The sequence below is a fragment of the Megascapheus bottae genome, chromosome 19 (genome assembly GCF_031878675.1).
Source record: "Megascapheus bottae isolate mThoBot1 chromosome 19, mThoBot2.hap1, whole genome shotgun sequence".
Taxonomy (NCBI): domain Eukaryota; kingdom Metazoa; phylum Chordata; class Mammalia; order Rodentia; family Geomyidae; genus Megascapheus; species Megascapheus bottae.
In genome coordinates this window covers 27,259,394-27,283,017 of record NC_143527.1, presented here as the reverse complement: position 1 = coordinate 27,283,017, position 23,624 = coordinate 27,259,394, and the positions used below count along the sequence as shown (strand labels likewise).

The following is a 23,624-nucleotide window of genomic DNA, read 5'->3' as shown; positions in this document are numbered from 1 at the left end:
TGACATTTATTTTTATCAGGAAAAATATGCTAATGGTGATGACATCATTAGAAGATACGCCCATGTCCAATATCTGCAACACAAGCTCAATAAAAGTTAAAGAAATTATACCACAAAGACTGAAGACAAAACTATACAGTATTACTCACCCTTATCTCCGCAGACAATAAAATAGGTAACAACATATTTAAGACTGAAGTTTAACCCACAAGATCAAGACATGACATCTTTTTAAGAACCTACATCTTTATCAAAGTGGACAACCTCTTTAAGGGAAGAGCACAAAAGCAATAACAGAGTGTGTGAGCAGAGAAGCAGAGAACTGAAAAAGTAAGCTGTAAGTCTGGTGGGGTAATCAAGTAGCTCTCTTGACTGTTGCAATGGCAAGCCGTTCTAAGCACAAAGGACTAGGTATTAATGAATGAAACCAACTTAATATTGGGAGAGATGAGTGAGAATGCTGAAAGGGGTAACTTGATCAAAATGCATTATATTCATAAACTGCTTTGTTAAATGATAAGTCCTTGCAACTTAATAGAGTACTATTATACACTTACAAATTTACAGAGGACTGTTGAGAAACAAATTATAAACTCCCTTACATACTATTAGAATAAGACATTGATACAGCAGGAAACAATTTAAATAAGAACTAGTCAACTGAATGACTTTTAAGAAAAACCAAATCTAATGTGTCTATTCCCACTCAAAAGAAATATAAGACTTTTTCATTACCTCTTAAACTCCCAGAATTCAGATCACCAGTACCAATTGTTACTTAATGTTGTTAAAAGTATGTGTGAGCCAAGCAAGTGTGGGTGGGAAAATGTGTAGTGTCAGAGCTGCGTGTGGAACAAGGCAGTTATCTGAAGACTTAATGATACACTGAAAGGACTACATGCACTTAGAATAGGGACTGAATACATCTAACCATAATTTAATGCAGCTACCACCAGACTTCCTTCCAATGGTAATTTTTCTATTATTTCTGTGATTAAAAATAAGACTTCACATAAATAATTTTCTACTTTATCAATTCTGCTCATTCCAAATTTCTGTGCTCACTTAAAGTAGGTTGACTTGGTTCAAGTAAAAAGAAAGTCACTATGTAAAGGGAAACTTACCTGAGCCACTGCCTAAAAAATTCCACAATACAAGAAATTTAAGACGTGCAGGCATATTAAGGTATATTAAAATTCCTACCAAAAAAGTAAATAAATAAGCACTAAAGAAGCAAAAGATTACGCACTTCCAATTTATGCTCTTTCTCTGCAAGGGCTTCCTTTTGACAACGAAGAAAATCTGCTAACATTCGAGTGAGTTGCTTTCTATCATCTATTTCTGCTGCCAATCTGCCATTATAATCTGCCAGCAACATACAAGCATCCTCTACCATCTTAGAAAGCCTCTCTCCAGATTCTTTATCTAGAAAAAGCATATGATAATAAAATTATTACAAAATAAAAAGAATGATATATGCCCTGCCTCTCCCCCCAAAAACCATCGACAATACATTTTTTCTTCTTACCTGTTATTTTATCAAGGAGAGATACTTCTTGAACTTCCACAGGCAAAGAAGCTATCCGCTGATGGACTGCTGCATCACCAGAAGCCGCATTTTCTAGATCTTGCAGGGCTCTAACGAGATCTAGAGTCTAAAAAGTTATACAACTTCAAGATCAAAGTAAACAAAGTGTTAACAAGTACAAAAAGATTTGACATCTACTCATATTCCTGATCCTATGAAGCACGTATCAGTTCCAAGTTTCATTTATAAAGTGCTTTGAAGACAATCGTTTTAATAAATTAGAAAAACAAGGGACCAGGAGTTTGGCCTAGAGTAGAGTGCTTGCGCAGCATGAAGACCAGGGTTCGATTCCTCAGTACCACATACGTAGAAAAGTCGGAAATGGTGTTGTGGCTTAAGTGGCAGAATGTTAGCCTTGTAGAAAGCCCAAAGACAGTGCTCAGGACCTAAGTTCAAGCCCCAAGACTGGCAAAAAAACAAACAAAAAAAACCCTCAAAACATCAGAAAAACAAGCTACATTATGCAAACCACTTAAATTTAATCAAACAGATAATCTCTACCAAGTGGTAGAGACAGAGTACAAAAAAGGTTGGATTCTTTAAATGAGGTGATTATGAGGCAGAGCCATCAGTAGAAAAAGGGAGTGATAGCTGCTACTCAGGGTTTGTCAATGAGTAATATACTTAGTAAGTTACTGTTACATGTATCATCATTAAATGGAAGATTAAGTTAAACAAAGTGGACATTGAGGAAAGGCAAGTATATATCATCTACTACAACAAGAAGAGTCTTAGATTGTATTGCTACAATTTCTAAATGCTATAATTAAAAAATAGGAGAAATGTAATTTAGAGAAAGATATTTGTTCAGATAAGATTATCTTTGATTATCCTACCATTAAAAGTATTTGTATAGGCCTAGTGGTAGAGTGCTTGCCTGGCATGCACAAAGCCCTAGATTTAATTCCTTGGTACCACATACACAGGAAAAGCTAGAAGGGGTGCTGTGGTTCAAGTGGTATTATGCTATCTTGGAGAGAAAGCTCAAGGACAGTACCCAGGTCCTGAGTGCAAGCTCTAGGATTTGTAAAAAAAAAAAAAAAAAATTTCCATTCCTGATGGCAAATGTTTATATCCTACTGCTTAGCCAATATATAAACTATATTATTAATAAGATATTTATCTATACTATTTTCATACAATCATAATTAGAAAAGAAAAGCAATTAGAATATTTTAGTTGCACTGTTTTCTTAGTTCATACATACATTTTTTGAGGGGGGAAGTGTAGTCCTGGGGCTTGAACTAAGGGCCTTGGCACTGTCCTTGAACTTTCCCAAGGCTACCACAGCACTTAAACTGCAGCACCACTTCCAGCTTTTTTCCTTCCTTTTTTTCTAAATTGTATTTTATTGTTGGGGTAATGTATAGAAGGACTATAGTTACATTCATCAGGTAGCGGGTACATTACTTCTTAAAACATTGATACCCTTTCTCATGTTTACTTCTGGCTTTTACTATGTATGTGGTAACAAGGACTGGAACCTAAGGCTTCATGCATGCTAGGAAAGCACTCTATACTCCAGGCCCCTATATTCTTATTTACTTTTTATTTTTGACAGTGTTGAAGATTGTATCCAAGGTGTATAACATGCTAGGCAAACACTTTACTACTGAGACACATTCTCAACTTTAACTCCACTGCTTCTATATTAGCTATAATTAAAAGGAAAGAACAATTCCTCAGCTAGCAATTTCACAACACATAATGTAAGTTATTCCAAAGAAAAGTAATTAAAGGGGCCGGTAGTTTGGCCTAATGATAGAGTGCTTGCCTAGCATGCAGAAGACCCAGGTTCGATTCCTCGGTACCACATACATAGCAAAAAGCCAGAAGTGGTGCTGTGGCTCAAGTGGTAGAGCCCTAGCCTTGAGAAAAATCCAGAAAAGACAACCCAGGAAGGAAAGTGTAAGACTCTTATCTCCAATTCACTAGCAGAAAAGTCAGAAGTGGAGCTGTGGCTCAAGTGGTAAAATGCTAGCTTTGCACAACAACAAAAAACCCTAAAAAGGACAGTACCCAGGCCCTAATTCAAGTTCCAATATACTGGCACTAGGATCCCATACTTGTAATCCTAGTGCCATATAACAAGCCTTTGTCATCCTCCGAAAAAGGGAAAGAAAAAAGAACTATCACTGAGATCTGGTATACATAACAAATAACAAAAAGCGTGTGAAAAACATAAAACTGTAAAACTGGAGCCAGGAGTCTGGCCTAGTGGCAGAATACTTACCTAGCATGAACGAAGCACTAGCTTCGATTTCTTGATACCACATATATAGAAAAGGCCAGAAGTGGTGCTGCTGTTCAAGAGGTAGAGCACTAGCCTTGAGAAAGCCCAAGGACAGTGCCCAGGCCCTAAGTTCAAGCCCCAGTATTGGCCAAAAAAAAAAGTAAAATATTTAAATCTTCAATAAAGACGTCTATCCCTCTTCTATAATGAAACTGCTTAAAAGAGCAGTATGGTTCCTCAAATAATTGATATAAAAAGTTTTAATAAGCATTAGAGCGTTCTACAATTTTCTGGAGTTCTAAAGAAAAATTTGCTTCATGATATTAACAGTGCCTGCCTGCAAATCTCATCTCATTACATAATTACTTTCTTTCCTATATGATTTCATTCTAAATTCCCAATACTCCCAATCAATTCCCAAACAATGATTAGAAATACACACAGTAGGGCTTCCTACTAGAGAACGAATTGTAAACTGCACAGAGAGGCTTTAGTCACTCTAAAATGTCATAATGCAAATGACTACAAAGCTGAATCAGTGAGAATTGTGCAGCATAATCAAGTATAAAACCAAAAGTAATAGCATTTTATACAAGTACTGGAGAAAAGTCAGATAATCACTCAAAAACATTCAAAAAATACAACTGTAGTTATTCGTTCATCAGGATAAGTGTACGATGGTCGGGTCCTACACCTAAAACTCAGGCAAAATATTGTTCATGGAATAGAGCTTTTAGCACAAAATTATTTTGTCATGAGATAATATGGAGAGAAATGCAACTTAGTGTTTGATTTCTCCAACCAAACAATATATGACTTGTATTTTCTTGTCTACAGTGCTCAAGATGGCACCAAGGCTTGTGCATGCTGTCAAGCACCCTGAAGCATACTAATTTCTGGAAACTAAATTCTGGACCAGAGCTCAGCAGAAAGGCTTGGACCTTAGCAGTAAGCTATGTTTCTGTACCATTTCTAGCCCTTAAAGATATTTACCTGATTAAGAGAATGGCTTTGTCTTCATTTTCTCCTTTTAAATTTTATCTGTCCCTCCTATACGTTTCAAACATAGAAGAAGGAAGCTTAAAGTCTTATGCCCACTTAATTAAAAGTTCCAAATCTCTTTCTAGAATTCACTGAATGGTTTCATATGGGAAAACTCAGAATATTAAGGCAATAATTCTAATTTATCATATTTTTCTATAGAACGCATGGGGTTATATTGTCATAGAACTGCATGAATATAACTTGTCATTCTAGCACTCATTTTTACACATCTGAAAGTGAAAGTGTTTATAGGAGTGGTGTTCATCCCTAAGAATGGAATTTTACTCTTGTACTTAGATAATTTATCAACCCATTCTTTTTTTTTTTTTGCCAGTCCTGGGCTTGGGCTCAGGGCTTGAGCACTGTCCTTGGACTTTCTCAAGGCTAGCACTCTACCACTTGAGCCTGAGCACCACTTCCAGCTTTTCTGTATGTATGTGGTACCAAGGAATTGAACCCGAGTCTTTGTGCATGCTAGGCAAGCACTTTAACCACTAGGCCAAACTCCCGGCCCTATCAACCCATTCTTATCACATGTTTTAGTTTAAAAATAAACTGTTCAAGTGGTAGACATTTCACCCCACCTAGTCATATTGAGCAATCAGAAATTCTCTTTCAAGGCAAAATACACTGCACATAACAGTACATCAAATGTAAGCAATTGGTTAGCTAGAAAATAAGTACTACTGGAGCTACTTAATGATAAAGCGTGGTGATCACAAAAATGTAAAACATAACTCTCTTAACAGAGACAAACTTACCTGAGGTGGTTCACTTGGAGATTCCAGAGAGCAGTTCTCATTGTCATCCACCTTTATTTGCTCATAAGTTCGCTTCCTAGTCTTTTTATCACCATCTGCATTGAAAGAGCTTTTAAGTTTTAATAAAATACTTAAATAAAAAGACCACTTTATGAGATCAAGATTATATACTTACACAGAGCTTGCTTAAGTTGGTCTAATACATCATTTTCATAAACAGATCTTTCTTCCCAAATAGATAACACTCTTCCAAGATGTTTCTTACAACTTTCATCCGTTTCACTAAATTAAAATAAAAATGCTAATGGTAAAAATGTATAATATTACGAAAAGGTAATGAGTAAATACAATCAATATTCATTCTCTCCAAAAAAAACTATCCAGATGTTTACTATGTTTTTTTTTGTTGTTCTTGTTTGTTTGTTTGTTTGTTTTGCCAGTAGTGGGCTGGAGCTCAGGGCCTGAGCACTGTCTTGGGGCTTTCTCAAGGTTAGAACTCTACCACTTGAGCCTCAGCACCATTTCTGGCTTTTTTTCTATGCATGTGGTACCGAGGAATCGAACCCAGGTCTTCGTGCATGCTAGGCAAGCACTCTACCACTAGGTCAAACTCCTGGCCCCTGCTATGTTTTTTTAACTCAAAGCATACTCCTTCTTTCCTTAAAGAACTTTGACATGGGGCTCTGGGAGCATAGCCTAGTGGCAGAGTGTTTGCCTAGCATGCACGAAGCCCTGGGTTTGATTCCTCATACACAGAAAAAGCCGATAGTGACACTATGGCTCAAGTGATAGAGCACTAGCCTTGAGCAAAGTGTCCAAGGACAGTGCCCAGGCCCTGAGTTCAAACCCAGGACTAGTTGGGGGGTGGAGGGGGGAAGAGAAGAAAGAACTTAAGACACACTATTAAGCAAAACAAAATTACCAAAAAATACATATTTTAAGACCCACTACTAAGACCCATCTAATGGGGATGAACAGGAGGCTAAGGACCATTTCTAACAGGCAACTTTTCAAGTATCCAACAAATATTTATTGATCGAAGTCTTACCTCAACATAGAAATCAAATAGTTTTGGAACATTTACTATTTGTAAATGCTACAAAACAAACCAAGGTGCTAAAGACAGACAACAGAGATCTAGCCCAGTTTAAGAAAGGTCAGAAGCTGAGCCCTGGCAGCTCACACCTGTAATCCTAGCTAATCAAGAGTCTGAGATTTGACTGAGGATCCTGGTTCAAAGCCAGCCTGGGCACTAAAGTCTGTGAGACTTATATCTAAATAGCCACCAGAAAATCAGAATTGGTGCTGTGGTTCAAGTGAAAGAATGCTAGCTTTAAGCTATAGAGATTAGGGACAGCGCCCAGGCCCAGAGTTCAAGCCTCATGAACCCTCCCCCCACAAACAAAACAAAACTTGTAGGGGAATGTGGCTTAGTAGTAGAATGCTTGCCTAGCATGTATGAAGTCCTGGGTTCGATTCCTCAGTGCCACATAAATAAAAAGATGGAAGTGGCACTGTGGCCCAATTAGTAGAGTGTTAGCCTTGAGCAAAGCTCAGAGACAGTGTCCAGGCCTTGAGTTCAAGCCCCAGGACTGGCAGAAAACAAAAAAAATCCCCTTGTTTTGGGAGGGAAAGGTACAGGAACGGAGGGACAAAGGGTGACTAAAGGCAGCAATGGTACTCCTTGGACACTATGTTGAAAATAAACTATATAATTTGTGGGTGGCAGATGGGAGGGAAAAGCTGGGAGTAAGAGAAAAAAATGACTATCCAAAGAACAAATGTACTCCTGGGCTGGGAGTTTGGCCTAGTGGTGGAGTGCTTGCCTAGCATGCACAAAGTCCCAGGTTCGATTCCTCGGTACCATATACATAGAAAAAAAGCCAGAAATGGTGCTGAGGCTCAAACAGTAGAGCTCTAGCCTTGAGAAACACCAAGGACAGTGCTGCTCATGTCAAGAGCCCAAGCTCCAGGACAGGCACCAAAAAAAAAAAAAAAAAAAAAAGGACTCCTTAACTGACTTATGTAACTGTAACATCTCTATATCAATATTACAATAATAAAAATTGTAATCTTATTGATCCTCTAACATGTTATCTGTTTATGTTGAATAATCTCTCTATAAACCTTTCTTCCTAGTAAAAAGTCTCCTTTCATTCTTGTTTAATCTCTGTACAAATGCTATCTCCCTAAAACGGCTGTTTCATGTATCACACATCTGACATTGTAGACCTCTTAATTCCTTTGGTTTCATGTTTCCATATTACATATGTCATCTGACATTATAATATATGCACTTACTTGTCCAGCTGTTACTATCTTTCACATCTTCTGAAATTTAAGTTTTCTTAACTATATACTAAGTGCTTAGCACAAAAAGATTTCCACCCTTATATAAATCCACATAAATCACCAAAACTTACCATTTTATTCTATTCATTTGTTTACGTATTCTAGTAATGTCTGTCTTGCAATCTATCATATGCCAACATATACTAGTTGGAAATAAGTATCTTTAGAAGGCATAAACCAAAGTTTAGATTCTACTTGCAGAATTACTTACAGCAAAACTTTTCAAACAGGTTTATGCTTACCATAAGTAAATATTTTTTATTTCTAAAATATAAATGCCATTAAATGTTAAGACATATACCTAAACATTCAAAACAAAAGAATACTTTAAAATCAGTATACAGAGCCAGGCATGGTGGTTCACACCTGTAATCCCAAACTACTCAGGAGGTTGAGATCTGAGGATCTTAGTTCAAAGTTGGCCAAGGCATTAAAGTCCATGAGACGCTTATCTTCAATTAACCCCTGGGAAGTGGGGTTTGGGTCAAGGACAGAGAGGTAGCCTTGGGCTGAAGAGCTCAGGAACAGGTGTCCAGGCCCAGAGTTCAAGCCCAATGGCCCATCAAAAAAAAAAAAAAAAAAAAAGAATCATTATATAAGTAATATGAGGAGAAAGAGCAACCAGAAATAGTACTTACAAGACCACTAGTATTCTAAGCTCACAAAATTTGAATACTGAAGTCTAATATAATAGTTACTATAATATAGCAGTTACTTCTGATCACTTAAAGGAAAATTACAATTCAAGACTTCCAAATGTCCACCTTCCATTCATATTTCCTCTGTAACATTTAGCCACAAAGTCAAGTTAGAGATAATTTTTTCAAATACAACCTTAAATGAAGGATTTTTTGGATTTTACTGTAATGGTTAAGGTAAATTTTAGCAAAAGACATACTAACACTTAAAACAGATTCCTGAATCTACAATGATCATACCTGGAAACATGCTTAAAAGCCTCCACTATAACTGGCGCGAAGTCCTTTGTAAACTCTGGCCCCTTCCTTTTGCTGTTCTGAATGACATCATTGGCTAGATAGAGAAAAGTAAGCTTCCTGTTGGGTTTGGCTGAAAAATAATGAAGAACAAATCTTTAATCTTTAAACATCTTCACTTATTTCTTAGACAAACTTAAAATATCTGAATTAAGCAGCTTGAAAACTAAATATACCTACTAATGCTGATTTATCATGTTCACCCCCAAGATCTCATCTACTATCAAATCACCAAGTCCCTGCTACTACTAACTTTACCACAATGACTATGTTACCACTTCTGGAGATCCACCATGGGAGCAAAAAGAACATAAAAAGGATAGGTAAGTACATGCCGTCCATTTTTAGAAATTTTTATAAGAATGCTGTTCATAGATCTGAGGATCGTGGTTCAAAGCCAGCCTGGGCATTAAAGACTGTGAGACTCTTATCTCTAGTTAATCACGAGAAAATGGGAAGTGGGGCTCCAGCTCAAGGGGCAGGGTGGCAGCCTTGAGCTGAACTCAGGGTCAGCGCCCAGGTCAGAGTTCAAGCCCCATGACCTGCAAGGGGGGGAGGGGAACAACCTATTCTAACTAGAAAAATAAAATAAATCTGGGCATTAGTCACTCTCATTCACATCTATAATCCTAACTACTCAGAAAGCTGAGATCCAAATGATCTTGGTTTATTCCCAGCCCAGGGAGAAAAGGATGAGAGATTTCATGTTTAAAATAGTCAGCAAAATTCAAATGGTAGAGCTCTAGCAACCCGAGGCCTTAACTAGTGTATAATACTTGAGAGGAGAAAACAAAGCATTAGAAAACATGGTTTAGGGCTGAATGCCAATCATGTTTTTGGCTCAAGTGGTACAGCAATGGCCTGGAGAAAGAAAGCCAAAAGAGAATATGCAGCTCTGAGTTCAAGTATAAGAAAAAAAAAAGTATTCCATGTAACCTAATAGAATAAACCCTGGCCATTTTATATTTTAGATTATTAAATAATATAAAAATTTTAAAAAGTCACTTTTGACAGTGACTAAAAAAGTTGTCTACAGTTATAACTGTCATTACTTAAGAAAATCTTACACTTCTCACATATTCATGAGTTCAACTCTGGCTTTAAAAGAAACAAATGAAAAACTAGCTGGGGGCTGCTGGCTCACATCTGCAATCCTAGCTATTCAGGAGGCTGAGATATGAGGACTGTGGTCCAAAGCCAACCTGCACAGGAAAGTCTCTGAGACTCTTGTGTCTAATTAGGCACCAAAAACCCCCCAAAAGTGGAACTGTGGCTCAAAGTGGTAGAGCCAAAGCCCCGAGCAAAAAATGAACAAACAAGCAGCAATAACAACCAAAAAAAAGGGGGGGGGGAGGTAAGGGAAAAACAAGTCAAGTAGGAGGGGTGGGAAAAGGGAAAGTGGGAGAAAAACATGGGAAGGGGTAACAATGTTCAACAAGTAATGTACCCACTAGCCAGGCTACCCAGGAGGCCATCTGAGGATCACAGCACAAAGCCAGCCCAGGCACAAAAGGACCTGAGACTCTTATCTCCAATTAACCTCTAGAAACCAGAAGTGGGGCTTGGCTCAAGGGTAGAGCACTAGCCTTGGGCTGAAGAACTCAGGGATAAGGCACAGGCTGAATTCAAGCCCCAGGGAAGAATAGGAAGAAGGGGAAGAGGAGGAAGAGAAGGAGGAGGAGGAAGAGGAGGAAGAGGAGGAAACTGTAACCTCTCTGTACATCACCCAACAATAAAATTAAATTAACCAAACAGGGGCCGGGAATTTAGCCTAGTGGTAGAGTGCCTGCCTAGCATGCATGAAGACCAGGGTTGATTCCTCAGTGCCACACACATAGAAAAGCCAGAAGTAGTGCTGTGACTCAATTGGTAGAGATCTAGCTTTGAGAAAGTTCATGCCCCAGGACTGGCAAAAACAAACAAACAAGAAAAAACTCCTTAAGGACAATGACCAGGTCATGATCAACAAAAAAAAAAAAAAGAAAAAACTGACTTTTTCTTCCATGTTCTAGAACATCTTTCTCCAGATGTCTTGATTTCTTTGTTTTGTATTAAGTTGTTCTGAAGTAATCAAAACAAGTATTTCTACTGCCAACAAAATAGATCTTTTACTAGCTAAAACCATGATGCTTTAGCACAGGAAAGCTTACTAGTAAATCCAATTCACTCTTTTCACACTTAAACTTAATTTAGTGCCAAAGAATTCATTCAAACAATATAAGGCAACAAACTAATACTTAACACATTTTTCATAGAAATAATGTGTTTTCTGAGGGAGAGAAGGAAAGGTCTGAAGTATGTTTGTATTTTGAGAAAATGTTGCCTGAAAACTTATATGCTAACAAGTTAGATTTTTTTTCCTGGGCTAGGGTGTGGCTCCAATTTTAGAGCACCTGCCAAGTAAATGCAAGGCTGAGTGCATACTCCAGTACCAAAAACAGGAGAGAAGGGAAGGAGAGAAGGGGAGGTAGAGGAAGGAAGAGAGTGGGTGGGGGAGGAGGAAGAGAGAGGAGAAAGTCATTTCATTAATGTATTTTTTTAATTTTTTTCAGTCTCCTGAAAAAGGTAAAAGAGTATTGTTTTCCTTCTGCCCCATGTTACTGTGGAGAACACATGTATTTATTACGGTTGGAGAGGTAGTAGGAAGGCAGAAACAGTTGTAATAAGTTACTTTGCCACACAAAGTACATAGCCAACAAAGGATTCTTGACTGTTTTATCTGTCCCAGACAAAATGAAGAGTTCAATCAGACACAGCTGGCTGTATCTTAATAGCTGATATTGATATGAAATGGATAAGGTATACTACTGGTAAGGGTATCTGAGATTTTTGGCAGCTCTTCCCTGAGAAGTCACACTCCAGGGCTGGGATGTAGCTCAGTGGCAAAGCGCTTGCCTAGCAAGTGCAACATCCTGAGTTCAATTCCCAGTACCAAAAAAGAAAAGACAAACAAAAACAAAAAACAGTGAAAAACAAACGAAGTCACACTTCAGATTAACCACTAGGGACAGATTCTGTCACATCTTGTCTACAAAACTCAAATATTTTTTATTTACTACATAATATTTTAAATCCTTGGGGACCTGGTGCATGGCCCAGTGATAGAGTACTTGACTAGCAAACTGGATGCCCTGAGTTCGATTCTCCGGTGTCACATACACAGAAAAAGCCAGATGTAGTGAGGCAACCGTTCAAGTGGCAGAACTCTAGCCTTAAGAAAATTCAAGGACTGGGGCCAGGAGTTTGGCCTAGTGGTTAAAGTGCTTGCCTAGCATGCATGAAGACCCAGGTTCGATTCCTTGGTACCACATACACAGACAAAAGCCAGAAGTGGTGCTGAGGCTCAAGTGGTAGAGCTCTAGCCTTGAGAAAGTCCAAGGACAGTGCTCAGGCCCTGAGCTCAAGCCCAGGACTGGCAAAAAAAAAAAATTAAAAAAAAAAAAAAAAGAAAATTCAAGGACATTGCCCAGGCCCTGGCAATTTTCCCCAGGACTGGAAAAATGAACCCACCAAAATAAAACATACAAACACAAGATAGCAGGAAGTGTACACAAACACTTTAATGATAATATTTTAAATCCATAATATGAATCAAAGATTCTATCAGATTTGCCTCCTCCCTATATACAACTCTTATCAACACCAGTCCTACAACTTCCCAACTATCCTTCAGACCTCAGTCACAAGAGATTTCTGGTTTTCCCTGAGCATACAGTCCACATAGGTAAACAACTCTGATACACTTCCACAACACTCCAGACTTTGCTTCTGGCACACCTATCATTAACTGTAATTGCTTTTATTTAATGCTATGCTTCCCAATTAAACTAAGTTACACTGAGAGCAACTATTGTTAGTCTTATATACCAATCACGCATGGAAACTTGCACCACTCTAAGCAACCCCAACTACCAATATAGATCATGGAGACAAACTTTCTTATAACTCTAAGTACTCTTCCATACTCCTATTCTAGAATTTTTACTTTTATCTTCTTTCTGAGGTAGGGTCTTCTCTGTGGCCCTGGCTGGCCTCAACCAGAACTCCCCTGGCCCAGGCATGCATTAGTACATCCCAGTCCTGCAACTTATTTTCTGCCTGTTAGATTCACCAAGATCAAAGAATGACATCAAAGTTAACAAGATTAAGGGTAAGATTAGTGCCTTTAAATACCTTCAGACACAATGGTTAAGAATAAATTACAGGGTCTGGAGCACAACCTAGTGGTAGATTGCTTGCTTAGCATGCACAAAGACCTGGGTTCAATTCCTCTGTGCCATATACATAGAAAAAGCCAGAAGTGGTGCTGTGGCTCAAGTGGTAGAGCTCTAGCTTTGAGAAAGTCCAAGGACAGTGCTCAAGCCCTAACTTTCAGTCCCCGGACTGGGGGAGAAAAAAAAGAAAAGAATAAACTAGTACACCTCTTAAATTAAAACTTGGCAAGCTTAAAAATGTCAATGCAGCTAGGTATGAGTGGTACACATCTGTAATCCCAGCTACTCAGGAGGTTGAGATCTAAGTAACACAGTTTGAAGCCAGACATGAGGGTCTTTTCTCCAATTAATCAGCCAAAAAGGGGGAGAGGCAGAGAGGGGAAAGGGGAGAAGAAAAAAAAGCAAAAAAAAAAAAAAAAAAAAAAAAAGTGGCTACAAGTAGAGCTGTGGCTGAAGTGGTAGAGTGCCAGCTTTGAGCGAAAAACCTCAAGGACAGTGCCCAGGCCCTGAGTTCACACCCCAGAGAGGTACCAAAAAAAAAAAAAAGTAAATTCAGCCAAGCATCTATCCCTGTCTTTCTTTTCTTTTTTCTATTTTTGGGGGATCATGGGGCTTGAACTCAGCCTGGATGTTGTCTCTGAGCTCTTCAGATCAAGGCTACCACCCTACCCTTGAGCCAAGCCCCATTTCCCATTTTCTAGAGGTTAATTAGAGGTAAGAGTTTTAGGTCCTTTTGTGCCCCTGGCTTGAACCTTGATCCTCAGATCTCAGCCTCCTGAGTAGTTAGGATTACAGGCATGAGTCACAGCAACCAGCTTCCTGCTTTTCTTATATGAACTGTAAGTCAGAGTAACCAATGGTTGATGAAGTGTGTGTGTGTGTGTGTGACTGTGTGTTGGTCGTGGGGCTTGAACTCTGAGCCTGGGCACTGTCCCAGAGCTCTTCAGCACAAGACTATCACCCTTACCCCTGGAGCCAAAGCCTCATTTCCCGTTTTCTAGTGATTAATTGGAGATAAGAGTCTCACAGACATTTTAGTGCCCTGGCTTGGCTTTGAACCAGGATCCTCAGATCTCAGCCTCCTGAGTAGGTAGGATTACAGGTGTGAACTAAAGAAATGCTCTTATACAACGAAAGTGTAAGCTTCAGTAAACCTCAGAATCACCTAGATCACCTAGAAAGATTATAAACATAGACTGCCAGTCCCATCCCACAAAGGTAAAACCCAAGAATCTGCACTTGTAACAAGTCTTCAATCAATAATGATGCTACCAGTCTGGGGATCAGACTTTTGAGACCTAGTGTTAACAGAAGAATTCTGTCTAATAAATAGAATCCGACAGTCATTTTAAAAATGGGAACAAGCCAGGCTAGGTGGCGCATGCCTGTAATCCTAGTTACTCAGGGGGCTTAGATCTGAGGATCAAGGCTCAAAGCCAGCGCAGACACTAAAGCCCAAGACACTTCTTATCTCCAATTAACCAGAAAACTGGAAGTAGAGCTGTGGCTCAAGCGGTAAGGTTGGTAGACTTGAGCTGAAGACTCAGGAGACAACGCCCAGGCCCAAGAATTCAAACCCTATGGGGGGGGGGGAGGGGAGTGGGTACAGACTACTGTTATAAGTGGCCACTAAATAACAGGATGAAAGACAATGGAGGTGCACAGACATAAGACATTCTCTCTCTTCCTGGCCATCATGAAGAGAACAGCTCTGCCCCACTCATCCTCCCAGCCAAGATAGACTGAAACCTTCAAAACAGTGAGCCAAAATGAGTAACTGCATGTGGTATATGACTTTGTTACCTGGAACTGCATATATTCGTTTGTTTATTTGAAACAGGAAAGGCTTCGAAGGAAAAACAAGATGACTGGGAGGGGGTAGGGAAAGGGGGACAAAATCCATGAGAAGGGTATCAATGTTTGAAAAGTAATGCACCCATTAAGCCAGGTACAACAGCTCACACTTGTAATCCTAGCTACTCAGGAGGCTGAGATTTGAGGATCAAAGCTCAAAGCCAGCCTGGGCACAAAAGGACCTGAGACCCCCCCCCTTTTTTTTTTGCCAGTCCTGGACTTGAGCTCAGGGCCTGAGCACTGTCCTTGGACTTTCTCAAGGCTAGAGCTCTACCATTTGAGCCTCAGCACCACTTACAGCTTTTTTCTATGTATGTAGTACCGAGGAATCAAACCAGGGTCTTCGTGCATGCTAGGCAAGCACTCCACCACTAGGCCAAACTCCCAGCCCCAAGGACCCGAGACTCTTATCTCCAATTAACCTCTAGAAAACAAGAAGTGGGGATTGGCTCAAGGGTAAGGTGACAGCCTTGAGCTGAAGAGCTCAGGGACAGCGCCCAAGCCCAGTTCAAGCGCCCTGACCCCCCCCACACACACACATACAAAAGTAATGTACTTACTATCTGACGAATGTAACTATAACCCCTCTAGACATTACCCCGACGGAAAAAAAACAAAAAACAAGTAACTTCCATTAGAAAAATAAAGTAGAATAAAGGTGATGGGGAACATTATAATAGATGACTCACACTGGAATGATCATTACATTTATAATATTTTAAATTGCTTTAATATAAAACATTATGTCATTATATACGACATCATTAATGTGATGCAATATTTAGAGGAACACATGGCAATAACATTATTGAGAAATACATAATCAGACCAATATATGAGATATCTTCCTCCCTTCCTCCCTTCTTGAGTTCAGAGCCTGGGCACTGTCCTTAGGCTGTCTCAAGGGTAGCATTCTACCACTTGAGCCACACAGCATTACTTCTGGATTTTTCTACATATATGGTACCAAGGAATGGAACCAAGGGCTTCTTTCGTGCTAGGCAAGCACTCTACCAACAATGAGATATTCTATAATCTATGGCACATCACGTGTTCCAACAAACAAACTACATGAAAAAATGGGGTAGAGAAAATTATTAAGGACTTATTAACCAAAATAAGTATGGCCATTATTGGTTTTAATTCTTGAATACTGAATAAGACATTTCTGAGGAAATCTGAACATGAGCTAGGTTTAAGATAATCAATCAAGAATTATAGATGAACCACTCTGGTGGTTCACACTTATAATCCTAGTTACTTAGGAAGCTAAGATCTGAAGAATGAGGGTCACAGCCCAAGAAAACAAATCTGAGACTCTTATCTACAATTAAACAGTAAAAATCTGGAACTGGAGGAATAGCTTAAATGGTAGAATGCCGGCCAGCTTTGAGTAAAAAAGTTGCGAGAACTCAAGGCCCTGAGGGAAAAAAACAGAAGCTTACTTCCTCAAATCACCATTGAAAGCCAGGCCAGACAAAAAAAATAGTGAGACTTTATTTCAACCAGTATGTTCCAATATGCCTGTGATTCCAGCTCAAGGGGCATAAAAAGGCTGAAGGCAGAAGCATGGCTCAAATAGTAAAGTTCTTGCCTAGCAAGCACTAGGCCTTGAGGCCTTGAGCTCAAATCACAGCACTGGAAAAAATAAAGAAAAAGGAAATAAAATGCTCACTTGCCTTTATCATTACAATAATACACCTAAAATTTTTGCCAATATTGTACAAATAAAAAGTGTTTTTATTTAAATCCCTTACTATTGAGGCTAATATTTTAGTCATTTATAGTCCTCTTTTTAAAAATGGTCTAAGCCAGGTGTTAGTGGCTCACATTTATAATCCTAGCTACTCAGGAGGCTGAGACCTCAGTTCAAAAGCTGTGGACCACAGTTCAAAGCCAGCCCAGGCAGCTGAGAGACTCTCAGCTGCAATTAACCACCAGAAAACTGGAAATGGCACTGTGACTCAAAGTGGTAGAGAGCACCCAGCCCCCGAGTTGAAGCTCCACAACAAACAAACAAAAAATAAATAAAAATGATAATCACTTGACACAGCAGAGCTTGATGACTCATTCCTATAATCCCAACACTAGGGCTGAAGCAAGAGGATCACAAGTTCTTGACACGTCAGGCTACAGCAGAGTTCTAAGTCAGTCTGGGCTGTCCACAGTACAACACTGTCTTTAAAACCAAACTCATTCTGTTAGCTACTTTTATGTTAGTATCTCTGGAAATGAGAAGGGGAAGAGTATGTATTTAGGGCTGAAAATAAAGTGGCAGTTTTCAAGTAAAAAAAAAAACAAACAACCCCTCAACAATCCAAGAAATTATAAAATGCATTATTTCTTGTTTTTCTTTTGTGCTTGCACAATTGGCTTTTTAAATGTTGTATGTTAAAACCAAGTAACTTCATCTTTGATATTAAAGAGGAATCTAAAAAGCTTTATTAATATTCCTTCTCCCAGGGATTTGAAGTGCCTTATTAACCAAAGGCCTATATAAAATGGGTCTCTCCAAATCTCTATTCTACTCATTTACACTCCTAATGCAGTACAAACACCATACTGTTATAATTCAAATGATTTACAATCTGCCTGGATAACTAAAAAAATTCATTACCTCTACTGTTTTCCCTTAGAAGTCATCCTGACGTTTCTGCCAATATGTCTCTAATGATATTTAGAATTAACTACAAATTTCTTCAGGAAAACTAAATTCCTAAGCCAAGCAGCTGGCACGGACCCAAAATTGTAGCATACTATGGCTGAAACAAGAAGATTAAGTATTCAAAGCCAGCCTGGGCTCCATAGTAAGTCTGAGACCAGCCTGGAGTACACAGTGAGACTATGTCTCAAAACAAAAAATTTAGAAATTTCTTACTTTGCAATATTATTCTAGTTTGCTGTTCTAAGTTGTATAATGTGTTTAGAAGCAATAAAAATAAACTCATTAAACATACTTGTGACCATAAAGTCTGAAACGTTGTGAGCCATTATTTCTCTCAGTGTGCTCTTCACAAAAAGCTATGCCCATAATGAGGATGGGCAGGGAGCTAGCTCCTCTGTCTTTAAAGGGGTGACTAGTACTGACTTTCAAGTACTGACACAACTCTTTGTATATATCCACTTTTCATCACAGTGGAGCTTTCCTTACAGTTTTCATGGCATGAAATAAGTATGGTTATTAGGCTAAGGGGGGGATGGTTATGTCAACACACACTCAATTACTGAAGCATGCTTTCAGCATGCATCTTCCAGTTTTTTCCCAAACCCTAAACAATTCTAATTCTCTTCACTAGATGGTAAAAGAAAAGAGAGAATTTATATCCAAACCAAATCTCACAAAAACAAGCATACAATGGGAGCATTAACTAAAGCTTCACAGGATATCTAATTAAATTTCTACATCTTCTAATGCTGTAGTGAATTTATTTGCAAGGAAAAGAAAATCACTTCATTGCACATCACTTTTAGTTCCAAGAAGTATCCTTAAAACAATGTTGTCTGGACATGTTGGAATCGGCCCACTGATTATCGAAGGGTAAAGAAACCAAAAGAATCTTTCATTCATTTGTGCTTACAATCCTTGAAACACAAACTCCTGAGCCTGAAACTTCCATACCTTTCCTATTATTTCTATTAAGAGTGTTATAATCTTTGCATGTAATTATAATCTAATCAATAAATAGTTAATCTGCTAAAAAAATCTCCATCTCTATGTGTTAAAAATGTACCTTTGAAGTTCAAACCAAATTTATTTCTTTACCGAAGTATAGCTAAATCTCATCCCTCCACCACAAATATTAGAAAATCAGATTAATGTATAGACAAAGTCATGTGATTGAGGCTAGCCAATCAGGAGTCTTTCTCTGTGACAATGATTCAAAAAAGAGCAATATGAATGAGAAGTAACCATATTCAGAGGAATCTTCAGTAAGAATACAAGAATAATCTGATTCTTCAGTGACAAAGGAGTCTGAACACCTGGTTATCTGTCATTACATTAAGCTGTCATTGACTAAGAATATACCCTAATTGAAGACTTTGAATGTAAAGCTAATTACCCTTACACCAAGAAAGTATCAGAGAAGGAAAAGAAGGGAGCCTAGACTTTCACCTCCACAAAGAAATAAAAGGCAATCCTAAGTACAAGAAACTTGAAGGAAAATTACAACTCATAAAGCCTAGCAGCAATGAAGCCACAGATTTTTTTTTCCTTTTATCCTCTCTCCCTATGATGTCAAGGCCTAGAAGAGGGCTGGAACTGACACTCACACAAAACAGTAACACAGAGCATCTCCTGGGATAAGGTATTGTCAAAGAAACCCAGATGAAAGAAAATAAGTTAAGATTGAGAATTTCATTATATAACCCATTTTTTAAATTACTCACCATATCAAAAGCCAGAAAGACTCAAATTTTATTAAAAAAAAAAAAAGACAATCTACAGATGCCAACATTAACTGAACAATGATACCAGAGACATCTGACAAAGACTTTAAAGCACCTATCATAAAAATGCTTTCAACTACAAAAATACTAAAAATAAGACATAACAAAATCTGTGTGACAAGTGAAGAAGTACTAAGAAGATTTTTAAAATAACATTAAAAGCATATATTGGGGGAAAAAAACATCCTCAAATAACTAATCCAAGCTCCTATTTTAAGAAGATGTGAGGAGCTCATGCCTGAATCATCACAGTTAAAAGCCAATCCAAGCAGGAAACTCTGCAAAACTCCATTTCCAATTAATTAGCAAAAGGTTGAGTTGGAGGTATGGGTCAAGTGATAAACAGCAAGTCATGAACCAGCAAGCTGAGCAAGGACCGAGCCCCTGAGTTCAAGTACTGGATACAAGAAAGAGGGAAAGACCAAAACCAGGCAGTAAAAGGAAGGAAAGCCAATTGATAATAAAGGAGAAAAAATGTAATACTGAATTCTTTGTAAAGACCACTACAAGTAAAAACTTGTTAGCCAGAATGGTAAAGAAAAAAGAAACAATTAGTATCAAGAATTAAGCAGAGGGCCAGGAGCATGGCCTATTTGGTAGAGTGCTTGCCTAGCATGCATAAAGCCCTCGGGTTGATTACTTGGTACCACATACCAAATAATGGTGCTGTGGCTCATGTGGTAGAGCTGTAGCCTTGAGAAAGCTCAGGGACAGTGCTCAAGCTCTGAGTTCAAGCCTCAGTACTAGAAAAACAAACAAAAAGAATTAAGCAGGGATATCATCACAGACCTTTGAGAAATCAAAGGACAAGTGAATACTTCAAACAACTCCAAAAACAAATTAGACACTTTAACAAAATGCACTATTTCCTAAAAACATGGCTGCCACAACTCACTTAATATGAAATACATAATTTGAACAGCTCTATGACCATTACAGGAACTGGATTCATAATTTTAAAACTCTAATCTCTTACAGAAAACCTAAGAGTAGAGCTAAAAGTGTGGCTCAGATGGTAGCATATCAGTCAAGCAAGCATGAAGAGGGAGCACAGGGACCTAAGTTCATACCCCAGCACTAAATAAACAAATAAAGGGAACAAATTTTATTTTATAAATTTGCTACTATGGTTTCAAAACCAGACATCAAAAAAAAATTTACAACCAATGTAGGTGAAGTAATGTACCTTCTATCTGGTGAATATAATGTAACCCTTCTATTAATTAAAAATATATGAAAAAAATTACAGACCAACAGCCCTCATGAATACAGACATCTTAACAAAATGTTAGTATAAATAAAATTCAGCAAAATATACAACAGAATTATATAAGTGACAACTAGAATTCATTCCAGAGATACAAATCTGGTTAGACACAAATAAGTCACCTTATTAATAGACTAAAGGAAAAATTGTCTATATTTATCAATTGACAAATTCAGTACTCATGATAAAGTAAAACCACTGACAGAGAACATACTAAATTTGATGAAGAGTATCTAAAAATCTTACAGTTCATCTAATGGTGGAAACCGAACGCATCAAGATCAAGGTAAAGATGTCTATGCTCATTGTCCTTATTCAACATCGTATTGGAAACTCCCTAAAGTGTACTTGCTGTATAGGAAAGGATAAAAGACATAGAAGTCAGAAATAACAAAATGTTCCCTATTTACAGATGACATGATCATCTGTAAAGAAATCCCAGTAATCCATTTTAAAAAAATAATAAGTAGGACTAATGAGGTCATACAAAACAAAATAAAAGGCTGGAAGTTTAGCTAGTGGTAGAGTGCTTGTCTAACATGCAAGAAGACCCAGATTCAATTCCTATTCCTTGGTATCACATACATAGAAAAAAGCTGGAAGTGGTGCTGTGGCTCAAGTGGTAGAGCTCTAGCCTTGAGAAAAGTCCAAGGACAGTGCACAGGCCCTGAGTTTAAGGCCCAGGATTGGCAAAAATAAATAACGGAAAAAATTATTTCAATGTTTTAAATAGTAAAAAACTTATACTTAAGTATAAATCTAATAACATGTATGAGGAGGGGAATGATACAATGAAAGCAACAAAATACTGATGGAAAACTTCAAAGAAAATCTAACTAGAGGCTGGGAATGTAGCTTAGTGATAGAGTGCTTGCCTAGCATGTATTAAGCCCTGGGTTCAATTCCTCAGCACTATATAAACAGAAAAAGCTGGAAGAGGCACTGTGGCTGAAGTGGTAGAGTGCTAGCCTTGAGCAAAAGCTCAGGGCCATTCCCAGGCCCTGAGTCCAAGCCCCAGGAATGGACAGGACAAGACAGGAGAAAATCTAACTAAATAGATTGATCATGTCCACAGATTGCAACTCAATACAAGTGTGCCACTTATCCTTAAGCTGATATGAGATCAATACAAATTTCAACAAAATCCAAGAAATAAAAATCTGTAAATCCATACAGAAAGGTAAAGAAACAAGTAAAACAATCTTGAAAAAGAATGAGAGAAATCAATCTACCTAATCTCCATGTGTATTATAGTTGCAGTAATAAAAACTGTGATATTGACAGAAGAAATGAATCAACAGAAAGAACAAAGAATCCAGAAACAGACCCCCCCCCAAATAGGCATAAGCCGTTGTATTAAAAGTGTGAAAGATATTCCATGAAGGAAAAGACAACTCCTTTCCAACAAATGTGTGGTATAAATCATGCTCTTAAGAAGAAAAAGAAAGAGAGATCCTCAACCTAAGTTTCATACTTCATACAAAAACTGGCTCAAAATAGGTAAAAAAAAAAAAAAAAACAAAACAAAAAAAAAAAACTACATGTGAAAACTAAAAAGAACAAAATAAAACAAAAAAACGGAGAAATTGTCAAGAATGGGCTTTGGCTATGATTTCTTGGCTTACCACCTAAGGCACAGTTGGCAAGAATAGTTAAAAAAAAGCCTTTTAAGATATTAACAAAACAGTATTGGCTGGACATGGTGGCATCTACTCCTTCTGAAGAGACAGAAGTCTGACGCCAATCTGGCGTGAGAACCTGTCTGAAAAACAAAATTAACAGTTAAAAAAAAACCAGAAAAGTATGACTTATAAATCATACATCTTCTAGTAGATCATATATTTTTAAACTACTACAACGTCAACAACAAAAACAGTCCAATTCAAAACCAGGCAAAGGGCTTGAAAGGATACTTCTCCAGAGATATAGAAATAAGCCAACACATGAAATAATGTTCAACATCCCTGGTCATTAGGGAAATGTAAACCAAAATTATTAATGGATACCACTCACCCACACTAGGAGAGCTAGTCTGAATATGATTTGAGTATCTTTCAGAGCTTCTTATGTTGATATTTAATCCCCACTGTACAGTATGACTAACATACAATTGACTCATTGTGATTAGATAAAATCATCAAAATGAAGCTCCCTTTACAAAGTATTGGTGGGCTTTATTTAAAGAGGAGTGGGATGGGAACCAGATGAGACACCTCTCTCTCTGACCCTCCTTCTCTTAGGTTAAACATGCACCATCTCACAATTTTGACAACTTCAGGAGATAATCCAGAATTAAGTCAAAGTATTCTTCTTTTCATTAAGTATCTTATCTGTAATAGTATTATTAGCAACAAAAAAATGGATTGAAAAAACTTATCAAAACATAAGCATGAATACACACATGTGCACCCATACACTGAGAAAAAATAAATACTGGCCCATGCTGCAGAGAAACGGGACAATGATGTATTGCCAGCATTATGGTATCACAGTTGTGGGAAACAGTACAATTTGTCAACAAAAAGAATGAATACACAATTATCATACAATCTAGAAATTCAATTTCTGAGCATGTACTCCTAAAGAAATCAAAGCAGAACTCAGGCATGGTGGTCTGCCTATAATCCCAGCACTGAGAGACTGATAAAGGAGGATTGTAAATTCCAGGACAGCTTGAGCTACATGGGAGGAGGCAGGGTGAGGGGGTGAGGCAGAGTAAGGCGAGAACGCAGGGATTCATACAAATATTGTACACCTATAGCAATACTATTCACTGCGGCCCAAAGATGAAAGCAATCCAAGTGTCCAAAACCAATGAATGGATAAAATAGTATATAGATACAATGGGATTATTATTCAGTGTTAAA

The 23,624-nt window shown here is 38.0% G+C and overlaps 1 protein-coding gene across 1 annotated transcript in view; it reads right to left on the bottom strand.

Annotated features, from left to right (window-relative positions):
- Positions 1 to 23,624, bottom strand: part of Rprd1a (regulation of nuclear pre-mRNA domain containing 1A) — a 48,695-nt gene that overhangs the window by 17,989 nt on the left and 7,082 nt on the right. The window contains exons 2-6 of the mRNA XM_090353241.1: positions 8,917 to 9,046; positions 5,802 to 5,908; positions 5,627 to 5,721; positions 1,529 to 1,655; positions 1,250 to 1,425 (exon numbers count right to left, since the gene is read on the bottom strand). Coding sequence (XP_090209367.1) covers positions 1,250 to 1,425; positions 1,529 to 1,655; positions 5,627 to 5,721; positions 5,802 to 5,908; positions 8,917 to 9,046 — 635 coding nt within the window. The remainder of the gene's footprint in view (positions 1 to 1,249; positions 1,426 to 1,528; positions 1,656 to 5,626; positions 5,722 to 5,801; positions 5,909 to 8,916; positions 9,047 to 23,624) is intronic.